This window comes from Hipposideros armiger, unplaced genomic scaffold, assembly GCF_001890085.2.
Source record: "Hipposideros armiger isolate ML-2016 unplaced genomic scaffold, ASM189008v1 scaffold_275, whole genome shotgun sequence".
Taxonomy (NCBI): Eukaryota; Metazoa; Chordata; class Mammalia; order Chiroptera; family Hipposideridae; genus Hipposideros; species Hipposideros armiger.
The window spans coordinates 1,648,481-1,670,275 of NW_017731625.1; the positions used below are offsets into that span (position 1 = coordinate 1,648,481).

The following is a 21,795-nucleotide window of genomic DNA, read 5'->3' on the forward strand; positions in this document are numbered from 1 at the left end:
CCCAGAGCCCTCGATGGCTGGCTCTGCCCTTTGCATCGGCTCCACTTTGCCCCCTTCTCACAGCACCAGCATCTGCACGTTCTCACCCCATCCTAGTGATACACTCGCTGGCCTCCAGCTGCAGCGTGGGCAAAGTGAGGAGCTTCTGGGATGTGAGAGAATATTCTGGAACTGGCCTTTCATCTTCTACCTCACCAACAGGGCTCTAAACCTCACGACAGGTATGGGCGGTAGAGCTGGTCCAGAGGCCCCCATGCCCTGGCACCCTCCTCTCGTGTCCCATGTGTCACCACCACTCTGAAGCCAATGACAGTTTCCAGGGGCTGTGGACTGCCAGGGCTGTCTGGCTCCGGGACCTGCCCCTCCCCCTTCTGTCCATGCAGCTTCCAGACTCAAGTTTGGAAGGATATTTTCATTGGCATGTCCTGAAGGCACAGACCCTCCAGCCACATGGTCCCTGCCCGTCTATTGTAGACCATGGGCGCCGGACCACACCATGACCCGCTCCGAGAATACCAGTGCCAGACACACACCACCTTTGTTAGCAACGCTAACATAGGAGACATTTTATTCCTAAGAACACAAACAAGGCATCTTCCATCTGTTTCTGTGTATCTCTACCAGGAGTGAGAGCAGCTGGACCTGCAGCCCTGTGGAAGCTCCTGGACTTGTGGGCCGGGACCCAGATGCAGTCACGGGGGCGGGCTAGGCATAGGGGCCACGTGGACCCCGCCTGCCCCTCAGCCTGTACCTTAACCTAAGCCATTTTGTAGGTCGGTGTCAGAGCTAGGAATCTTCTGTTTTGGAAATTTGACAAATGTCACGGCTTTAGAAGGAGATGTTCCTAAAGTTTCCGTTTGCAGTTTTGACCTTGCTTCTTTCTGTTCGAATCTTATAATTAAACAGTGCTTTTGATACGTAGGACCTGGCTTTTACCTTTCCTGCGGTGCAGTGAGCTGGGAAACCTGGCGAAGGTGGGTGGGGGCGGGGCCCTCGGCCGGGCGGGGGCCGGGCTGGCTTGTCCTGCCCAGACACTTGTGGCTAAGGTATGAGCCAAATCCACGATCCGTGCCCGCTGATGCTGAGGGGGTTTTTGCTGCAGTGCTGCTAATTGTTGTGTGGGCGTGGTGTCCTAATTAGTGGCAGTTTAGAGTTGAAGGAAGCTTAGAAGTAACGAAGTCTGTTCCCCATGTTTTGGATACTGTTAGCTTATCCGCTGTTATCTAAGAAGTCTGGAGGGGGATCGCCACAGCAGAGGCAGAGACTTGCTGTAAAGGGCCACGTGGCCAATGTTTGGGGCTCTCACACAGTCTGTCACAACTAGTCAACTCTGCTGCTGTGGCCGGAAGCATTACAGACAACGTGTGAACAAACGGAAACATGGCCAAAACTATTGGTGGACATCGAAACGTGAGTTCTCTGTACCTTTCATATCACGAAATACTTTTTTGATATTTTTCAATATGTAAAAACATAAAGCCCTTTTTTAGCAAGCAGCTGTGCAAAGACAGGCAGAGGGCCAGATTTGGTCGGCTGGCCCCAACATGCGGACCCCCATGCTGCAGGGATGCAGATCCTAAAGATGTGGGCTCATGTGTGGCGGAGGGAACTGCCCAGAGTGTTGGGGGCCAGTGTTCCCTTGTCACCAACCCCTCCTTTACATGTACAGAAGGCAAGTCTCCAAGGCCACTCAGCCTGCAGGGGGCCAGCCAAGATTCCCGTGAACTCCAGGCTCACACTGAAATGTGCTGCTCACCAGCATCACCATCCCTTTCTAGGACAAAAAGACCCCAGCCCCTATGAAACAGGCTGAACACAAGGACACAGCTGCCAGAGAGGTTCAGGGCAGATGAGCAAAGCCTAATTTAAACCAGCTGGGAAGGATGGCTTCATCACTGCAAGGTAATTCTAGAATATTTAAAATCACAGTTATTTGTAAATTTTAACTATTAGTGATTCACCAGTAAGCTATCTAAAAGGAGAGCCTCAGTGAAGACTTACGCAGGTGGCTCACCCTGACTCCAGGTCCTCTGTGACATGGGGATGGTGACACAGGGGACAGGCACAGGGGACAACCCCGAGATCTGGTGCCTGGAGTGGCACTGAGCAGTTGTATTGACTTGGCTGTCCATCCTACATGACAACTGATGACGGGTCACGTTTTTGGAAGGTGGTAGGCCCCAGCAGGTGATGGGGTCAGGGGACAGCCCCAGGAAGCAGTAGCTGCACGTTGGCGCTAGGGAGACCCATGTTTTGTTTCTGCTCCCTTGGGGCACAGAGCTCAGCATCTTGTACTTAAGCTACAAAGTGGAGTGATGCTGTGAGGACAGTGATTTCCTTTTACTAAGCAGGCCAGAACTTACAGTTTTCTTTCATTCATCCATTCATTCAGACATTCAAGCAGTCTTCATTGAGTGCCTTCTGTGTGCCAGGTTCCACCCGCCCCCGACTTGGTTTGGGGATGTGTGAGTCTCAGACCCCCTCTGGCCCTGGTGGATTACCCTGATGAAAAAGGACAGGACACAGGTCAGTGCAGGAGAGGCCCCCAACTCTGATTTGGGGAGTCAGGTATCAGGGAAGGCTGCCTGGAGGAGGTGACTTTTGGCTAAGCCCAAGGGATGCAGGAGGGGTGGTTCCAGGCCTTGGTGGGGGAAGTGAGTATGGCTGGTGCCAGTGTTCAAGGATGGGGGGTGAGGAGCCTGGCTGGGAAGGGGTTGGGGGTTGACAGCCACATGGGGAAGTCACTAGCATGTCACCAGATGGTTACGGGGCTGTAGCTCCAGAAAGAACCTAGTTGCTGCCCTGGGGTAGAGAGAGAGAATAGTGGCCCCCAGGGGTCACGGACTGCTCTTCACACAGCTGTTCTGGCTCAAAGAAGGAGGCAGAGGTGGAAAGAACCCAGGTCTGGAGCCAGATGACTTTGGGCACATCGCTGCCCTCTGCGGCTGCAGATGCCTCTTCTGCCAGAAGGGGTGACAGCTCTTCTGCAGGGTCATCAGAAACACCAAAGAGAATCTGCACGTATTCAGTAAATGGGACCATACTGCAGGCAGCTGGGACCCTGGGGGATGGCAAAGATGGCAGTTCTAACAGAGGGCACAGGCTCCCAGAGGGAATAAGCAACCTGCTATGGAAGCTGGAGGGGAAGGCTGGGTTGCCACATGGCCATGCCAGGTGCCCAGGTGCGTCAAAACAGACGAAGCCATTGCTCCAGCCAGACCATGATAAACACACCAGACCAACCCCAAAAGAAGGGTAGCTACCAAACTCTTAACCCCCCTCCTCACCACTACCCAGGGTGTCCAGAAAAAGGAATGTCTGAGAAACTGTCATAGCCTGGAGGGTTCCAAGGAGATGAGACACCTGTCACATGGGATCCTGGGACAGAGGACATAGGGAAAACAGGAATCTGAATAAAGCACGTATGTTAGTTAATAATGTGTTGATAGGGCCGGCCAAGTGGTGCGTTGGTTAAGAGCTGTCTTGGGACGCCAGCTCTGAGCAGCAGGGCCCTGGTTCGGATCCCACATGAGGGCCAGTGACACTGTCTTCTACAGCTAAGATGGTGAACAACAGCTCAACGTGGAGCTGGGCTGCCGTCAGTCGCCAGCAACGGCGTAGGCTGCAGCCCCTGCTGCAGTGGGAAGAACAAAAGGACAGCAACTTGTCTGTTGCCCTTCCCGGACTCCCCAACGCTGTTCCCCTCCCCCAGTTCCCCAATTAAAAAAAAATTGTTGATATTAGGTCAGTAATTGTGACACTAATGTAAGATGTAAGTAATGAGGAGACTGGATATGGGTACACGAGAACTAGTACTATCTTTACAACTCTGTAAATCTAAAACTGTTCTAAAGTCAAAAGTTTATTTTTAAAAATATTGTAGTTATTCACACACCACACCCCTTCCCCAAGCTCTCTGCTGCCTTGCGCGTCTGCTCTCCGCAGGTCCCAGCACCCCTCCTCTGCCCTCTGTCCGCGGTCACCTTACCTGCCCAGGCCCTGCTTCCACCTGGACGCTGGGCTCCATCCGCAGCAGCCACAGGGTCCAGGGACCACCTCCATGGCTCCCGGGCACCCAGTGTGTCCACTCCTTTCCCTCTGCTGGTCCGGCCCTTTTCCGAAACTGGGTATGGACTGATGGGACCCCGCCTGGGCCCGGGGCTCCTGACGGGCGCACAGGGCCGGCGCACCCAGCGTCCTCTTGGAGCCCCCACCCCGGCGGTGCTGAGGGCGGCAGGCCGGGTTCAGGTGCGCAGGGGAAGGGGCAAACAGGAGGCGGGCAGGGGAGGATGGTGGGGCTGGTGATGCCCTGGTGAAGGAGGGGTGGGGGGGAGCGCCCCCAGCCGGAGTCCGGACGCCAGTCCGCGATACTCCCAGCCCAGGCCCCGCCCCCAGCCCGTGCCTCCCTCAGCCCAGGTGCCACCGCCCCCAGCCGGTGATGCTTCCAACTCAGGTGCCGCCCCGCCCCGCCCCGCCCCTCTCCCTAAGGCCCCCGCTCGGTTTGCTCGGCGGGAATAGGACGCGGTGCAGCCTCAGGCGTAGCGCGGTGAGTCGGGGGTCGGCGGGACGCGGCACCCCCTCCCGAAATGGGACCAGAGCAGCCCTCCCTCCCTGTGCCTCAGTTCATCCAGGGCCACTCTGCGTGGACGCGGTTTTGTAGACGAGTGGAAGGGCTGTGTGGACGCTGTCGGGGTGTGTGAATGAGGCCGGCTGTGTAGACTTGGGGCGGCTGTGTAGACTACGGCTGTGCAGAAATGTGGGCAGGCTGTCTGGACGCAGACCTGCTGTGTAGATGCCTCTGGAGTGTGTGAATGTAGCCGGCCGTGTAAAAGTGGTGGGAGCCCACTGTGGGCATGGGCCCCCCAGGGCTCTGTATTCCGGACGGCAATTTTCCCGTATTTCTGAGAATGAATGTGGCTAAAACCAAGTGTGGTGCATCAGCCTGGACCCTTTGTGGGGCCTGGTGGTGCGGCAGGAATGTGATGGACAAAGACCGGTGAGGATTGCCCGTATGTGATAAGGGAGTGCCCTACTTCTCCCCCTGTCCCTTGTCGCAACCTCTGAGTGGCTGGTGAGTGAATAAATGACAAAGATTTTGTGGTAACCGTTTGGGGAGGGTGTGGTCATAGGTGTGAAAATGGGGGTGGTATTGTCTTTGCCTGGGGAAGGGGCTGTCATGCATTCAGTTACATGTGGCAGGAAAGCTGCCCTTGGCACACATTGTGTGATGTCCTCGAAGTTCCCACAACTTGGTGAGGATGGGCGGCACAGGGATCCTCTGGGGCCGGGCCTTCACCCTCCTGCCCATCTCACGGGGGTCAAAGCCAGGCTCCTGGTGGCAAAAGGTTTGGGGAACGTGTGTTCACATCCATATAGGCCCTCGGCCACGGTTAGTGTCCACTTATTGGAACTGTGAAGAGAAGCCTCTGTGAACCTGCACTCAAGTAATCCACGTTTTGTGCATTGTGACTGTGGGACATAATATCTGACAAGCAGGGGTAGCAGCCTCCATAGCAGATCTGTCTATGCCCATGGGGCATGGGGCCTGCAGACCCACAGCCCACCCTGCCTGCCTGGGACCCTGGCCGGCTGTGGTGTGGATGTGAGATTGTGAGTGTGACTATCGTGTGTGTGAGATTGTGTGTGTACATGTGGTCATGATTGTGTATGGTTATGTCATTAAGTGTGTGTGGTTGTGTGTGACTGTGTGGTTGTGTATCTGTATAACTAGTGTGACCACATGTGTGTGATTGTGTATGGTGGTGTCACAATAGTGTGTGGTCGTGTGATTTTGTGTGTGGTTGTGTGAGGTTGCGTGTATGGTTGTGTATGTGCCAACTCCCCCTTACTAGTTTCCTCATCTGGAAAACAGGGCCAGAGTCACGGCCGCTCACACAGCTCTGACGGCCACACAAATTAAGTCTACCTCGCGGTGGGCAGCCCTCTTGCCCACCAAACAGAAGCCCAGATGTTTGTCCCTGCTCATCTGACCACAGTGTATGGTTCGAGCAAGTGGACCTGCAGTCCATCCTGGCTCTTGCCCCATGCCTGCTGAGCATCTGTGTGGCATTCAAAGTTCTCTCTGCAGAACTCTGAAGGTTTAGGGTATAAAACATGGCGCCTGGAGACTGCAGATAGAAGCATGTTGGGTGACCTTTTATCAAGGCTGGGACTCCAACTCAGAACAGAATGCTTACAGAAAGCTCTGCTCCTGTTATCACAGCTGTTCGTCAAGAGTCTGGAGCTGTGGCAGAGTGGCAGAGGCCCCGCCTGGGACCTGGGGACCACAGAGTGAACAGGCAGAGGTAGGCATTCCCTTGACGGCAGCCAGGTGAGTCGTGAATCCTGGAGAAGGAAGCTGGAAGCAGAAACAGGGGTGAGGGGGTCTGGGCTGCTGTTTTCACCCTCCAGTAAAGGAATGTGAGGGGGACACGTGGAAAGAGGGGGTGACAGAGCTGTGTGGATGCCGCTGTGTCTGGTCCCCATCTTCGTGGCTCACCTGACTCACCTGAACAACAGGGTCCTGGGGTAGCAGAGGCCCATTTAGTGATAGAGAAGCTAGCAAGCAGCAAAGTGGGGTGGGGGTGGGGCATCTTGGAATTCTAAGAACTGTGGGTGTATGAGAGAAGAGAGAGAGAGAGAGAGAGAGAGAGAGAGAGAGAGAGAGAGAGAGAGGGGCAGAGCGATAGCTATACAGAGACAAAGACATAGAGAGAGAGGGACAGAGGGAGACAGAGGCAAAGAGGCAGAAACACAGAGGAGGTCATCTCTCCAAGGCTCAATTTCATCATCGATTAAATGGGGAGAGTCGCGCAGGTCCCTCGAGGGCTAGCTTAACTCACTGACATCCATGGGCTGCACACATAGTAGGCATGGGCTTTGTGCTCTCCTGGCATGAATGTCTCATGCACATACGTGGGAATGGCTGTTCCCAGCTATGTCTGTGAACCTGCGTGACCCTAAAATTAACAAAGAGGATGACCTCTTCTGGGTTGTTGGCTGATATCCACATAAGGTTTTGTTTTTCCCACTTTACCTCTGTTAATTAAAGATAATGATTCCAGAATCATTTTAGTCCCCACCTGCCCGTCACTGCCTGCCCGTCACCCAGCTCCCCCTAGTGTTCAAATCTTACCTAACCACAACACAATGGCCACAACTAAGAAATTAAACGTCCTGGGAGCATCTGAGATCTTGCTCCCTGGCATGTTGTCAGCTTGGCTCAAATAAACTCTTATAAAAATTCAAAAAAGAAAAAGAAAGAAATTAACGTCGTGTGACACTCAGCTGACTGCGTTCAAATTTCCCATGTTCCTACTCATGTCCTTTTTCCATCGCGGGATCCAACACTGGGTCCCCCATTGCATTCAGGACCATTGTATTCCTTTTAAATTACACAAGTCCTAAGTGATTGGAAATTTCTTTTTCTAATCTGCACGCTTTATCCGTTTTCCTGGGTATCATCTGTGTTTATCGGCTTCTCCCCTCAACAGCCCCCCGCCCCAGGATCTCTGACTCTCTTTTCCCCTGTGCATGTTGGAAAACTACAAGAACACAAGATATCATCGCCACAAATAGTTTTCTCACAAACAATGCTTCCCATGAAAACTTAACAAAAAGTTCACAGACAAAAAGAAGAAAAAGCAGACTGAGCTTATTAAATTTCCTTTAGGCTTGCTGAGTGATTTATTTCATGAAGTTGGGGCAAAGGGGAGGGAGGTTTTCCTGGCTTGGTTCGAGTCTGAGGACGGGGACTGGGAGAAACCGGAGAGGCTGCAGCACAGACAAGTGGTGTCTGTTCCATAAACAGGCTTTGGCTGCGGTGGGACTGAAAAAGGGCAGACACGTGGGATGGGAGAGTGGAAAAACCATGATCACCTTGGATTAGGAGACAGAAAAAATCATACAGAGCAAGATGGTTACAGAGTTGAGAGTGAAGAGGGGGAGAAGTTAGGTGCCCAGGGGGCAAAGCTGAGATGAAGTTTGGGGTTTTATGGAAGTTGATAGCTTGGAAAAATGGGAACCCAAGCACTGTATCTCCCCTTGGAGAGGCTGAATCACTGCTTTAACCAACTAGATAAAACCGGCCAGTAAGGCAAGGAGACGATTCACAACAGGCTCTCTGCATGAAGGATGGGGAACTAAAGAGGAAATTAAGAGAAGGGTGCAGGATGGGCTACCGAGAACAGTGTGTGCGCTTCCTGGGAGGGAAAGCAGAAAGGCAGACAGAAGGGTCATGGGATCGGCAGCTTGTGTATTAGTTATCGGTTGCTGTGTAACAAATTATTTCCAAAATTTAGCGGATTAAAATGAATGTTTATTATTCCAGTTTCTGTGGGTAAGAATTAGGGAGTGATTATCTGGGTGGTCCTGGCTCAGGGTCCCTCATGAGGCTGCAGTCAAGCTGCTGGCATGGACTGCCTCATCTGAAGGCTCCACTACTGGCCGGAGGGGCCCCTTCCAGGATGGCTTCCCCACATGGCTGCTGGCAGGAGGCCTCAGCTCCCCCACGGGGCCCCTCCACAGTGCTGCCTGAGCATCCTTACAATGTGGTGGCTAGCTCCCCCCAGCCCCCAGAGCGAGTGGTCCCAGAGAGAGAAAGGCAGAAGCCACATGTCTTTTATGATGTAATCTCAGAAGTTACACTCCATCACTTCAGGTACATTAGGAGTAAGTCATTAAGTCCAGCCCACACTCAAAGGGAGGTAAATTAAGCTTTGCCAAAGAGAGGATGGCAAAGAATTTGTGGACATGCTTTCAAACCACCACATCCTGTGATCTTGGGCAAGTCACCTGGCTCCTGTGTGCCTCTATTTCCTCCTCAGTCAGAATACAGTTGGTCTCCTAGCAGAGTTGTGGTAATAAATCAGATACTGCATGTAACTGTCATTTAGTGCAATGAATTTCTCCCAACACGTTTCCATTCTCTTGAGAAACGATGTACCAGTGTAATTATCAAACAGCAACTTTGGAACTGCCAAGAGTGCAGAGTGCAGAGTAAGATAACTTGCTCTCTCTATCAATATTGTGCTCAAGAGTGGGGAGCACGTTGTGGCTGTTCTCTCCGTGGCTCCCTTCTTCCAGGGTCAGCCACTTCTCCCAAGGGGGCTATAAGGGACCCCAGGCTCTGCACCTTGGCAGAAACTATCCTGCCATCTACTCCTATGGATACAACTTACATAACACAGGAGAAAACAAACAAAGCAGGGAAGGCGGAGGTGACTGTCATGAGGCTATAGATAAGCACATCAGGCAGATGGTACAGCATGTGCAAAGGCCCTGAGGCTGAACTGTACCTCATATGTTTGAGGAACACTGAGGAAGCCCATGTGGCTGGAACCGAGGGAGGGAGGAAGTAGGAGCTGCAGACAGACAGCAAAGAGTAGGTGGGACCAGGTCGTGCGGGGCTTTTGCCCTGAGTGAGAGCCACATGGAGAGTTGAGCAGGGGTGGGACATGGCCTGACTCAGATTTTAGCTGGTGAGGATGGAAGCAGCCAGCCCTTGATGAGGCCGGGACGATGCTCTCCTTAGCCCAGGGTAGAAGTGATGGACGTGGCCCAATTCTAGATATGCTTTGAAGGTGACTGACAGCATTTGTTGGACAGACTGGATGGGGGCTCTGAGAAAGGCCTCATGATCCCAGGGATTTTTGGTTTGAGTGACCATAAAAACGGAGCTTCTGTCTGAGATGGGGAAAACTGTGGGAGGAACAGGTATTTGGGGGGTACATGAGAAGAGATATCAGGAGCTCAGTTTGGTGCGTGTCAGATTTGAGAAGCTTGTCAGTCATTGGATTGTGGTGACAAGTTGCTACAATTTTGGTGGCTTGAAACAGCTCCTATTTATCATCTCCTAGTTTCTGTGGGCCAGGAGCTTGGGTATGGCTGAGCTGGCTTCTCTGCTCAGGGTCTCTTGAGGCTGCAGAAGCAGTGCTGCCCAGGCTGTGATCTCATCTGAAGGCCTGACTGGGGAAGGACCCGCTTCCAAACTTGTTCAGGTTATTGGCCAGTGACAAAGGGCCCGGCTTTGACTGGCTGCCAGCTGGTGGCCACTCTCAGCTCCTAGAGGCCTCCCATAGCTCCTTGTCTCCCTGCCTCCCCAGAACAGCCCCCAGTCTGTTAAGACGAAGTCTTACATAATGTCATAAAATCATGACAGTGACATCCCATCACCTGTCGTATTCTATCGGTTAGAAGCAATTCACAGGTCCTGCCCATACTCAAGGGAAGGACATTAACACGTGTGTGTGTGTGTGTGTGTGTGTGTGTGTGTGTGTGTGTGTGTGAACACCAGGAAGTGGGGGTCATGGGGGTCACCTGAGGTTACTTAGAAGGAAGTTCCAGTAGCCAGTTGGACTTGAGTTGAGAATTCAGATGAGTCTGGGCTGTTATTAAAACCACAGACTGGATGGGATCCCAGAGGCAGATACATAGCTGCAGGTAGCCTATGAAAATAGTTATTTAATCTTCTTTAAATGGCCTACTTTTTAAATCTAAAAAAATATATATTTTTAGGGAAACTTAGTCACCAACACGTACAAATTGAAAACATGTTACGAGAATGCAACTGAAAACAAAGTAAATAGGAGGAAAAGCAAACAGTGTTCTTCAATTGTTACTATCCTTCAGGGCCCAGATCTGGGTGAGGCAATCAGGACTGTTACCGTGGGCCAACATTTAGGGGGATGCTGAAATCTCAGTCATCAAGAGAAATAATATTGTAGTGCAATATTGTAAAATATATGAGTGCACAGGGGCCCTCAGTAAGCAAAATTTTACCATTTTAAGCAAAGACAGCAGCGGATGGGGCTGGGATTAGGAGAAGGAGGGCCAGGTGAGTCTGGCAAGTGCAAAGTTGGACACTGTCTTTATGCGAAATGCCGACATTTGGTTGGACATGGGTTTTAATTTTGATTTTTTTTAAAGATTTTATTGGGGAATTGGGGGAGGGAACAGTGCTGGGGAGTTGGGGGAGGGGAACAGACACGTTGCTGTCGTTTTGTTCTTCAGTCTAGTTGTGGAGGACATCGTTTCACTGGCTCATGTTGGTATTATCATTGTGCTCTTCCCGGGTGAGACAGATCCGTCGCTGGCCTCTGGACGGCCGCTCACGGAGGCTCTTGGCAGCTCACGCTGGCTGCTGCCCACTCACGGTAGCTTATGGCAGCCCACTGCAGCAGGGGCTGCAGCCTACGCCATCGCCGGTGACTCACAGCAGCCCAGCTCCAGGTCGAGCTGTTGTTCACCATCTTAGCTGTAGAGGGCAGTGTGACCCTCTACGCTGGCCCTCATGTGGGATCAGAACTGGGGCCCTGCTGCTCAGAGCTGGCATCCCAAGTCAGCTTTTAACTAACGTGCCACTCGGCCGGCCCTTAATTTTGATTTTTAAAAATTGTTGCATGGGGGCCGGCCGAGTGGCGCAATGGTTAAGAACTGGCTTGGGATGCCAGAGGGCCCCGGTTCAGATCCCACATATGAGGGCCAGTGACACTGCCCTCCACAGCTAAGATGCTGAACAACAGCTCGACCTGGAGCTGGGCTGCCGTGAGTCGCCAGTGACGGCGTAGGCTGTGGCAGTGGGTTGCCATGGGCTACCGTATGTAGCCAGCAGCCAGCGTGAGCGGCCAGCAGCCGCTGTGAGCGGCCGTCCAGAAGCCGGCGACTGATGTGCCTCGCCTGGGAAGAGCACAATGATGATGCCAACTTGGGCCAGTGAAGCAACGTCCTCCCCAACTAGACTGAAGAACAAAAGGACAGCCACTTGTTTGTTCCCCTTCCCCCAATTCCCAAGCACTGTTCCCATCCCCCCAATTCCCCAATTAAAAAAAAAATGTTGCATGAAAATGTTATTTGTCTAGTGGACCGAGGTTTTTGGTGTCCCCTTAAGTTTTGCCCCCTGAGGCCAGTGCCTTGATTGCCTTGGCCTGCCCATCCTCCTGGAAGGCTCTGCACCTGAGGCTTACTCTCCCATTTTGGAAATAGACACTGGCAAGCATGTGAGTGGCATTAAGCACACTGGCCTTAAATTGAGACTCCCTGTGTCATCGCCAGGAGGCTGCAAGCAGACGTGGTTCCAAAGCAGACTTGATGGCTTGTCTATAATTTCGGCTCAGTTCCCAAAGTCCTTTTGCTTAACACCTCCTTAGGAAGCCCCCACATTGCTCCAGACCCTTCTGGCAGATAAAGATAGATGTGTGGGTAGGGTGACCAGATGTCTCGATTTCCAGGTTCAAACTGAAACAGTTCTAGGGGACTTAGGATGATTGGTCCCCCAAGTGGGAGTGACTTGTTCAGAGTCACACCATCAATTGCATTGGGATAAGAGTCAGGCCTTCTGCCTCCCACCTGGGACAGACAACATCGGGACAGTGGCATGTGTTCAGTTGGAGGCTGGTTGAGCCACAGGCTTAAGTTGGGGACGCTGGTGCTCACAGTTCACAAGTTAGTCCTGCAATGAATCTTGGTTCCTTCTCTGTATCTTGGTGCACCCTTCAGATCTCAGATCTGGCACCGATCCTTCTAGAAGCTGCTAGGACCATTCCTGTAACCGGGGACAGACAGTGTGCCCCTCGCCCACCCGTTTCTCTCATTCTACAACTCCAGCTTTGTCTGGGGTGTTCTCATGTATCTCTCAAGCTCAGGTGGTAACTTATCCTCTTACGTGACTTTCAAAAAATTAATTATGCCCCATCCTATCAAAGGCTTTCTCGTAGCTTGAGGTCGCCGTGCGGAGCCAGCCACCTCCCCTTGTGCTCGCTTTCATTCCTGGTAATCGGCTATCTTCCTTCTTTCTACTCAGCTTTTGTTTTCCATTCTCTCCCACCCCAAATCTCTGCAAAAAAAAAAAAAAAAGAATACAAATAAAGCAAATTCTAGAAGTGATTTTGTAGCCTAAGATTAGGAGTGTCAAGGATCTTCCGGAACCTTCCATCCCTTTGCCTCTCTCTCTTAAGCAAAACACCCACTTATCTGAGACAGGCTGTCTCCAATTCATCTGAGTGAAAAGAAAAAGATACATCTAAACAGGCAGATTTGGTTTTTGGTCTACCCAACACCAAAGAATTTATTTGGCTGACTTTTTCTTTTCTTTTTTTTAAAGCCCTGAATGAGCTTTATATCTTGGTCAGAAGTTTACTTGGATTTAGAAATACGGGTGTTTGGGGAAAGTTGGGTGTCAAGTGGATGCTACCTTATGCCTGGAGACTGATAATTAGCCCATGACCACTCCAGCTTCTGCTTCTCAACATGACATGGAAGAGAAAGCAGCCCACACAGGTTGCTGCTGGGAGGTGTGGAGTCCACTCTTGGCAAAGCTAACAAGCACATGGCCCCTCTCCTTTGGCAAAATAGTCAGCTTTTCACTCAAGTGGCAACTGTTTGCAAAGACTGCAGGGAGATGAGAGCTGGAGAAGGTGCAGAGACACGTTTCTGTCCTTGAGCTGATGGGGATCGAAAGGCCCTGTAAACTGGGCATGTCTGAGCAGCACTTTATAAGCAGGGGCCTCACTGTTTTCTGTGCTTTGAGGACTGCATCTGTACCAGGCATTCCTGGTCTTGTGCTTGCGGTGAAGAAGAGGGCCCAAGTTCCCGCCTGTCAATTCTTTGCTGATTTTTCTCAACAATTTTTTATTGTGATAAACATACATAACATAAAATTTACCATCTTAACCATTTCAATTGCACAGCTCAGTGACAGTAAGTACACTCACACCATCATGCAGCCTTCCCCACCGTCCATCTCCAGAACTTTCCATCTCCCCAATCTGACACTTTGCCCCCATTTAACACTCACTCCCCTCCCCTCCCCCAGCACCTGGCTCCCACCATCTACTTCCTTCTCTATGAATCTGACTCCTCTAGGGACCTCCTGTGAGTGGGATCACACAGTGTTTGTCCTTCTGTGTCTGGCTTATTTCACTGAACATAATGTCCTCAGGGTCCATCCACATTAGAGCAGGTGTCAGGATTTATTTGGGAGCAGAATAAACATGAACTGGCTGGAGGTGGGAGCAAGTAGTGCTGGGGAGGGAGTTGGGGCTGAGAATTTGAACTTAGTGAGGAGCTATGGAAGGGCCCCAATTGTGATAACCACAGGTGTAACCAGATGTTGCCCAGTGTCCCCTGGGAGAAGAATCATCCTGGGGGAGATACCCTACTGTAGTCAGATATCTCTAGTTGTATGAAAAAAATGGATAGGTGGGGGAAGGCCTGGAGTTAGCAAGAACACCATTAGTCCAGGGAAAAGGTGAAGGCTGTGAGAGTGGGGATGGGTAGGTGGGGTCCCTGGAGAAGAGGAAGGAAACAGAGTGGCCAGATTTGGAGGTGACCAGCAAGGAGGGGAAGGAGGAAGGAAGAGTGACTGAAGACTCCAGGGGTTGGTCTACAGTATCCAAGGATGGGAGAGGTGGTACCCATGGGATGAAGGAGTGGGTACTATAATTGGCAGGCCTGGGTCCATTGGAGACCAATCACTGATGGGGGATAGGCATGGGGTCAGGTGGGTGGGCACTATGATTAGGGTATGACTTCCCCAAAGAAAGGAATTCTGGGAAGACAAAAAGGAGATTATCACCTACAAGCCATAGAAAATTAGAACCAAAGGGTCAAAGCTGATAAATGACCAGCTATAACTGAGGCCAAATAGGTAAACTGCGCCAGGGAGTCACAGAACTAGTCAGATTGAAGCCAGAATGTAGATGTTGGTCTGCGGGTGACCAGCATTCCTCCTACTCAAGCCCAGAGGACAGTGAAGGAAGGGCAGGTCCCATTTTCAAGTTGCTCTTCCTACAAGTACCCAATGCCTGGATCAGCACCCAACTCTCTCAACCAAGTCAGCACTGGGTAGCATTGCCCACAGAGCCTGTATTAATTTCCCGTTGCTGCTATGACAAAGTGGGCCTCATAGAGCTAAACCCAGGTGAGGGCAGGGCTGGTCCTTCCGGAGGCCCCTGGGAGAACCGTTTCCAGCCTTTTCCAGCTTCTAGAGGCACCATGTCCCTGGCTCGTGGCCCCTCCTCCATCGTCACAGCCAGCAGTGCAGCCTCTTCCATCTCCCTGACTCTGAGCCTCCTGCCTCCCTCTTATGAGGACCCTGTGATGACACTGGGCCCCCTGTAATCCAGGGTCATCCCCATCTCAGGAGCCTTGACGTAATCCCACCTGCAAAGTCCCTTTACTGTGTGAGATGACATGTCCACAGGTCCCTGTACCAGGATGGGGATGTCTTTGGGGACATTATTCTGCCTGCCACAGTGTCCAAGCAAAATGCCATTTCTATGGAAGCACCAAAGACACTCTCAGAATTTTTGGATCAAACAGCCACTACCTTTTCTGAGCCTTGCTTGGTTCAAAGGCAGATTTTGTAGCCTGATTTTTATCTGCTCCCCACCAGGCCTGCCAACTGCTGGATGAGGTTTCTCTGCCCTTCGAGGGCACGGGTGTGCTGGCGCGTGAGGGATGCCGAGGGGCAGTGCTGGCTCAGCTTCTCCTGGGTTTCCTTGTTTGTTCACAAATACTCGCTGCTGGCTCCCCTCATTCTGGATATTTCTGTGTGGAAATAGTTCCAGTGTGTCCCATTGTCCCCTGTGGTTCTTGTGCTTTCCCTTCTCACATTCCAGTTTCCAGCAATTTTTCTCTATCTATCTATCTCTCTTAATTATTTTCTTTTTTATTATGATTAATTATATGTAACATAAAATTCACCATCTTAACCATTTTAAGTACACAGCCCAGTGGCATTAAGCACATTCACACTGTTGTGCAGCCATCCCCACCATCATCTCCAGAACTTTCTCATCTTCCTAAACTGACGCTGTCCCCAGTGAACACTCGCTCTCCTCCCCTCCCCCAGCCCTGCCCCTACCATCTGCTTCCTGTCTCTGTGGATTTGTTTCTGGTAATTTGTTATGCAGCAGTAGCTGACTGACACACTTTCTCTACTTTGGCCCTTCTTCCCTCCCTCCCACCACAGGGCTTTTGACATGTTTTGTTCTCACTGTATGGGCATCTGTTCCTTCCACTGGGCACTTACCAAACTCTTCGTTAACCTCCAGAACTCAGATAACTCATTCCTCCCTCAGGAAGCCTCACCTGACCTCCTGTCTAGTCCCATGGATGCATCTCTATTTTGGAGCCCTTATTGACACTGTGCTTTTAATTTATTTAGGTCTTTGCCAGTAAGATTTAAGCTTTATGAGCTCAAAGAATGACATCGGCCTCATTCAAGACTGGGTACCCAGCACAGGGCAGCCAGGTCGCAAATACCAGGCAGAGGCAGAGTGAGTGAATGGTGCTTCTATATTCAATGCTAAGTAGCAGTGGGGCCCCTTCTGTGCCCTAATGATGGTGATGACAAGATAATTTAGAGAACACAGGGATCCTTAGAAAACCCACTGGGTGGGGGGAGCAGGGGCAGCTGGGGTTGAACAAACTGTGTGTGTGTGTGTGTGTGTGTGTGTGTGTGTGTGTTTGGGATGGCAGGACGTCAATGAGCTCATACACTAAATTTGAGTTTCCAGCCCTAATCACAGAAGTGAATCTTGGTGTCATTGTCCCTAAAACATTTCATCAACTGATTCTTAGTTCAAATGTGAGAATAAAGGGCTAAGTGTTGTGTAGCCTCACTCCCTGCCAGGCCCGCACCCCACCACCCCCACGCATCTCCCCTTTCTTCTCAGCTCTGGATGGTGGCAGTGAGGCACAGAGCAACCATTCCCAACAGGGACACATTCCCTGGATAGGATGGGACATTCTGGCTGAGCCCCAGTGTGTGGTTCCAGACTTAACAGTAAACATACTGAAATTTATACTCAGGTAAATGTGAATTTCAGATAAACAACAAATACTTTTTTTTTAAGTATAAGTATGTTCCAAATATTGCAAAAGACATAATTATACTGATTAGGGACTGTGTTCTTCAGGGTTCTTCAGAGAAATAGCACCAATAGAATGGAGAGAGGAAGGGAGGGAGGAGGAGAGAGAGAGATTAGGAAATGGCTCATGCTATTATGGAGGTGGCAAGTCTGAAATCTGCAGGGGAAACTGGAAACCCAGGAAAAGTTACATTGCAGCTTGAGTCCAAAGGGAGTCTGGAGGCAAAAGTCCTTCCTCCTTGGGGGAGCTCAGTCTTTTCTCTAAAGCCCGTCAACTGATTAGATGCGGCCCACCCACATTCCAGAAAGTCACCTGCTTTACTCAACATGTACTAATTTAAATATTAATCTCATCTAAAAATTGCCATCATGGCAACATTAGAATAATGTTTAACCAAACAACGGGGCACTCTAGCCTAGTCAAGGGAACACACAAAATCAGTTATCCCAGGGACATATTTACACTACAGAGCTATGTTTTGTTTATGTAAAATTCAAGTTTAATGGGGTGTCCTGTGTTTTACCTGATACCCAGGCCTGCCATCCATCTCTAGGGGCCTCCAAAGCAACTCCATGACCTCCCAGGAGGCCCCTGGCTGAGTGGGCACCTTCATGGAGCCCCATCAAGGGAAATAGGATCTAACTGTCCCCTCAGCTTCCTTCGCTGTGGTTTTCTAATGGGGAAAAATGTGTCAAGGCCAGATATAAATCACCCTCCACCCACACAGTGCAGGGAGCTCCCTGGGAGCCAAAATAGACGGTGGGTAATGAGGGCCACCTCTGCAGAAAGCATGAAGGTGATTATGCACCTGGGGAGAGAAAAGCTCCTCTGCAGACTGAGAATGCCTTTGGTTTGGTCTCGGGAACATTAGAGAATTATCCAGCCAGGGGCTGAATGGGTTACACATTCAAGGATCTGTCTTAGGGCTCTTCTAGTCACAACTGGCAGAAACCAACTGCCTTAAGTGAAAAAGATAATTTGTTGGCTCTTGACGATAAGTTTCAGAGGCAAAAGTGCTAGGGCTCAGCCTGTGACTACCTCCCAGCTCTGCTTTCTCAGACTGAGACCCTGGAGCTCCCAGAAAGAGCAGAGCCCTCTATTTGGAGATGTCTTCTGACCTCCAAAAAAGCAGGATAAAGCTGTGTTCCTCTAAGCTCTAGGTTTGTGGCAATTTGTTTCAGTATTCCCAGGAAATTCATACATATTCTTTCCAGAAATGGACCCCAATGACCCACATATGGGAGCCCACATGCACCAGCCTAGGCAGCATGTTGAATCCATTTTTTAGGGCTTTTTTGTTTGTCTGTTTCAGGTGTACAAAAAAATGTAATAGTTAGACATTTACACCCCTCACGAAGTGATAACCTCTCCCACTACTACCCCTCTGACATTGAATATAGCTGTTACATTTCCATTGACTATATTTCCTATGTTGTACTCCATATTCTGTGACTATATATATAATATATATATTATATATATATATATAGAGAGAGAGAAATATATAGAAATTATAGGCAACATTCCATTTTTTTTTAAAGATTTTATTGGGGAATTGGGAGGGAATAGTGTTGGGGAAACGGGGAAGAGGAACAGACAAGTTACTGTCCTTTTGTTCTTCAGTCTAGTTGTGGAGGATATCACTTCACTGGCCTATGTTGATATTATCATTGTGCTCTTCCTGGGTGAGGCAGTCGCTCGCCGGCCATTGGACGGCCACTCACAGCGGCTCACGGCAGCTCACGCTGGCTGCCGGCCACTCATGATACCTTACCGCAGCCCACTGCAGCCCCACTGCAGCCTACACTGTTGCTGGCGACTCACAGCAGCCCAGCTCTAGGTCGAGTTGATGTTCACCATCTTAGCTGTAGAGGGCAGTGTCACTGGCCCATGTGGGATCTGTACCGGCGACCCTGCTGCTTAGAGCCCGTGCTCCCAAGCCAACTGTTAACCAATGAGCCACTTGGCTGGCCCTGAAATTCCATTTTTTTTAGGGCTTTTTGAGTGGAGTCTGTTGGTGCCTAGGGCACTATTGATGGCTGTCACATCTGCACAAGTAAGACCCTGGCTTAGGGAAAGAGAAACACCCTCTGGTGATGATACCATTTTTTTGCTCCTTTATTGTTGGCATCCAGGTGGCTGTCCGGGGGTCTGGAAGCCATGGAGCCCACCATTGGTGAATTACAGCTCATGCCCGTGGCAACAAAGGAAGTCCCTGCTCAGGACACCGCATGCTGCCGAGCAGCCCTGTCCGCTGCAGTGGCCACCAGCATTGTCATTGTCACCCTGGCGGTCTTTGTGGGTAAGTGGCCAAGGGCTGGCATGGGTTCACATGCCAGGTGACTTGCACAGAAACTCTCAGACTTGGCTCAGTGATGTCCAAGTGATGATCCTAGAAACAGAGGGCTGAGCATGCAAACGTGGAATTGAAGGCTGGCCCTACAGGCCACCCAAGAGAGAAGACAAGTGGGCCAGTGCCTGGGCACACAGCCTAGGGTGGGTGGGCATGCAGGCGGGCGTATTTGGGTTTCCCACCAACAGGGTTCTCCAGGGAAGTTTTCACTGCCAGGTTAAAATGGAGACAAATAGGGACAGGGAAAAAAACTTTTAAAAAATCTTAAGAAATTTGAAAAACACTGAAAAGAATTTCAAAAATGAACTATTGTCTATATTCCCACCACCCACAATCACAATGGCTCCCATTTCATATTTGTTTCCAGTCCATATTCATAGAATTTAAGATGAGATATGCAAAATGATGGCCAATCTATATGGTGTGGGGCTGCTGTTATAAAATAAACAAAGGAAGCTCTTTTTATATTTCAGTAGAATGATTTAAAACTTCCTACAAACCGTGCCGCCTCCCCGTGTGGCCCTATGTCCATGCTGTCCACAATGGTAGCCCCGAACCTGGGTGGTTATTTAGAGTTAAATCCACTAAAATTAAATAACCTTTAAAATTCAATTCCTCTGTCCCCACCAGCCACATTCCATGGTGGCTCATGGTTACTGTACTGGGCAGCGCAGATCTAGAAAGTTCCATTATCATGGAAAGTTCTGCAGGGCAGCGTGGCTCTGAAACAGGCTTATTCTGAGCTGAAGAGGTTCCTATGGTTTGGGGAAGGATGTGAAAATCACCTTGCTTTCATGAGATGGTGAAAATAAGTGGCGGTTTCCAGGAAGATGCTCTCATGTGGCAAAATAATAAGTTGGAAATCCTATGTGGGTCTCTCTAGTTATTATTATTATTATTATTTAATGTATTTATGGAACATCAGGGCTCTCTCACAGCTGGGCCTGGTTGACTGAGGCCCTCTAGTGACTGTGGGAGTCAAGGGCAGGAAAATTGGCTCTGTGTGTGCATGCATGTGTGTGTGCATGTGTGCGCGAGAGAGAATGAGCGTGTGCATGCATGCATGTGCATGTATCCTTGCACCAGGGAGGGGTGGGAGCAGGGTTTCACACCTTTATTCTAGAAGCACAGATACATTTTGGGAACAAGAGATAAATATACTGTATTTTGCTGTGTATAATGTGCACTTTTTGGCCCTAATTTGTGAGGGAAAAATAAGGATGCACACTATACATGGGTAGTACTAATTTTGTATCTATATAAATGTTTTTAATTCTTCTATTTGTGCTTATGAGTTAAAAGTGTGACTCTAGGAATCAATAATGATATCTATATGCAAAATAATACCCTGGAATACGATAATTGGTTTTGTTGAACTTATGACAAACTTGCAACGATGAAGAGTTCTTGGCCTTCTATGATTCAGTAAATATCGTAAATTTGTTGCTGGTACATAAAATTTCTTGTACTTTTTATCTGTTCTTGTGTTTTATAATTATTTGTAACATAACATTTCTTGTAACATAATACATTAAAAAATAAATGCTAAATTTCTCTTATAATACAAAAAAACAAGTACCTAAATGTGAACAAAATTTTAGAATATGCTTTTTTTTTTTTTTTTAAGCTGAGCCATCCTGCCACCTGTTGGCAGCTCAGCGGCTGCTCAGTTCGGGCCAGGAATCGAACTGCTGTTGCTCAGAGCTCAAACTCTTGAGCGAGCTCTTAGCCAACTGAGCCACTCGGCCGGCCCAAATGTGAACAAAATTTTAAATTAAAAAATTAAAATGAAATATTTTTCCCCTGAAAATTTGGGCCAAAAACATGGGAGCGCATTATACATGGCAAAAAAATCAGTAATCCCCAGCAGGACCCCTGAAACCAAGGAAGGGTTTAAGACACACTTAACATTTTAAATTAAAAAAAAATGTTTTAAACTTGAGGTGAATATGTGTCCCTTTCCCCCTTTAGACAGCTCACAGCTTCCAGTAGAGGTGTTAGCCTTGCGGGGAAGCAGGGGAAGGGTACTGGGACCTCTCTGTCCTGTTTCTCCAACTTCCAGGTATCTGTGATTATTTTGGGGGTGAACATAAAGGGTACAGAGCATAAGCAATTTGGTCTACATGATAGGGTGCTCGTTTTTCTGTATTTTTAGTTTTTGAATGAGAAAACAAACCACTTTTAGAATTGGTTTTGAATATTTATTCTATTGAATAGACAAATATCTAAATATCTATCTAGATGGGTACTCATTCAGAATAAATAGAATTGGGAGCCAGCTTTCATGGTTTATGTGGCTGCTGCTTTCATTTTCTTATTTTGCAATTATGACCATTGTTTGCTAGTGTGTCCTTTTGACAGTTCTAACATATTATCGACAGTTAGAAGTGTGTGTTTTCACAGTTTACATGGTTGCTATCACATTCTTTTTTTAAAGACTTTATTGGGGAATTGGGGGAGGGGAACAGAGCTGGGGAATCGGGGGAAGGGGAACAGACAAGTTGCTGTTGTTTTGTTCTTCAGTCTAGTTGTGAAGGATGTTGCTTCACTGGCCCAAGTTGGCACCATCA

The 21,795-nt window shown here is 49.5% G+C and overlaps 1 protein-coding gene across 12 annotated transcripts in view; it reads left to right on the forward strand.

The window, feature by feature from the left end:
- The first annotated feature begins 8 nt into the window (after positions 1-8).
- TMPRSS9 (transmembrane serine protease 9) overlaps positions 9-21,795 on the forward strand; it is a 42,603-nt gene continuing 20,816 nt past the window's right edge. For 4 of the 12 annotated variants that reach the window (XM_019657249.1, XM_019657237.1, XM_019657238.1 and 1 more), the window contains exons 1-2: positions 4,566-6,305; positions 19,008-19,174. In XM_019657249.1, the coding sequence (XP_019512794.1) occupies positions 6,190-6,305; positions 19,008-19,174 (283 nt within the window). In that variant the 5' untranslated portion in view covers positions 4,566-6,189. The other 8 variants (XM_019657244.1, XM_019657242.1, XM_019657240.1 and 5 more) reach the window with 8 other exon arrangements.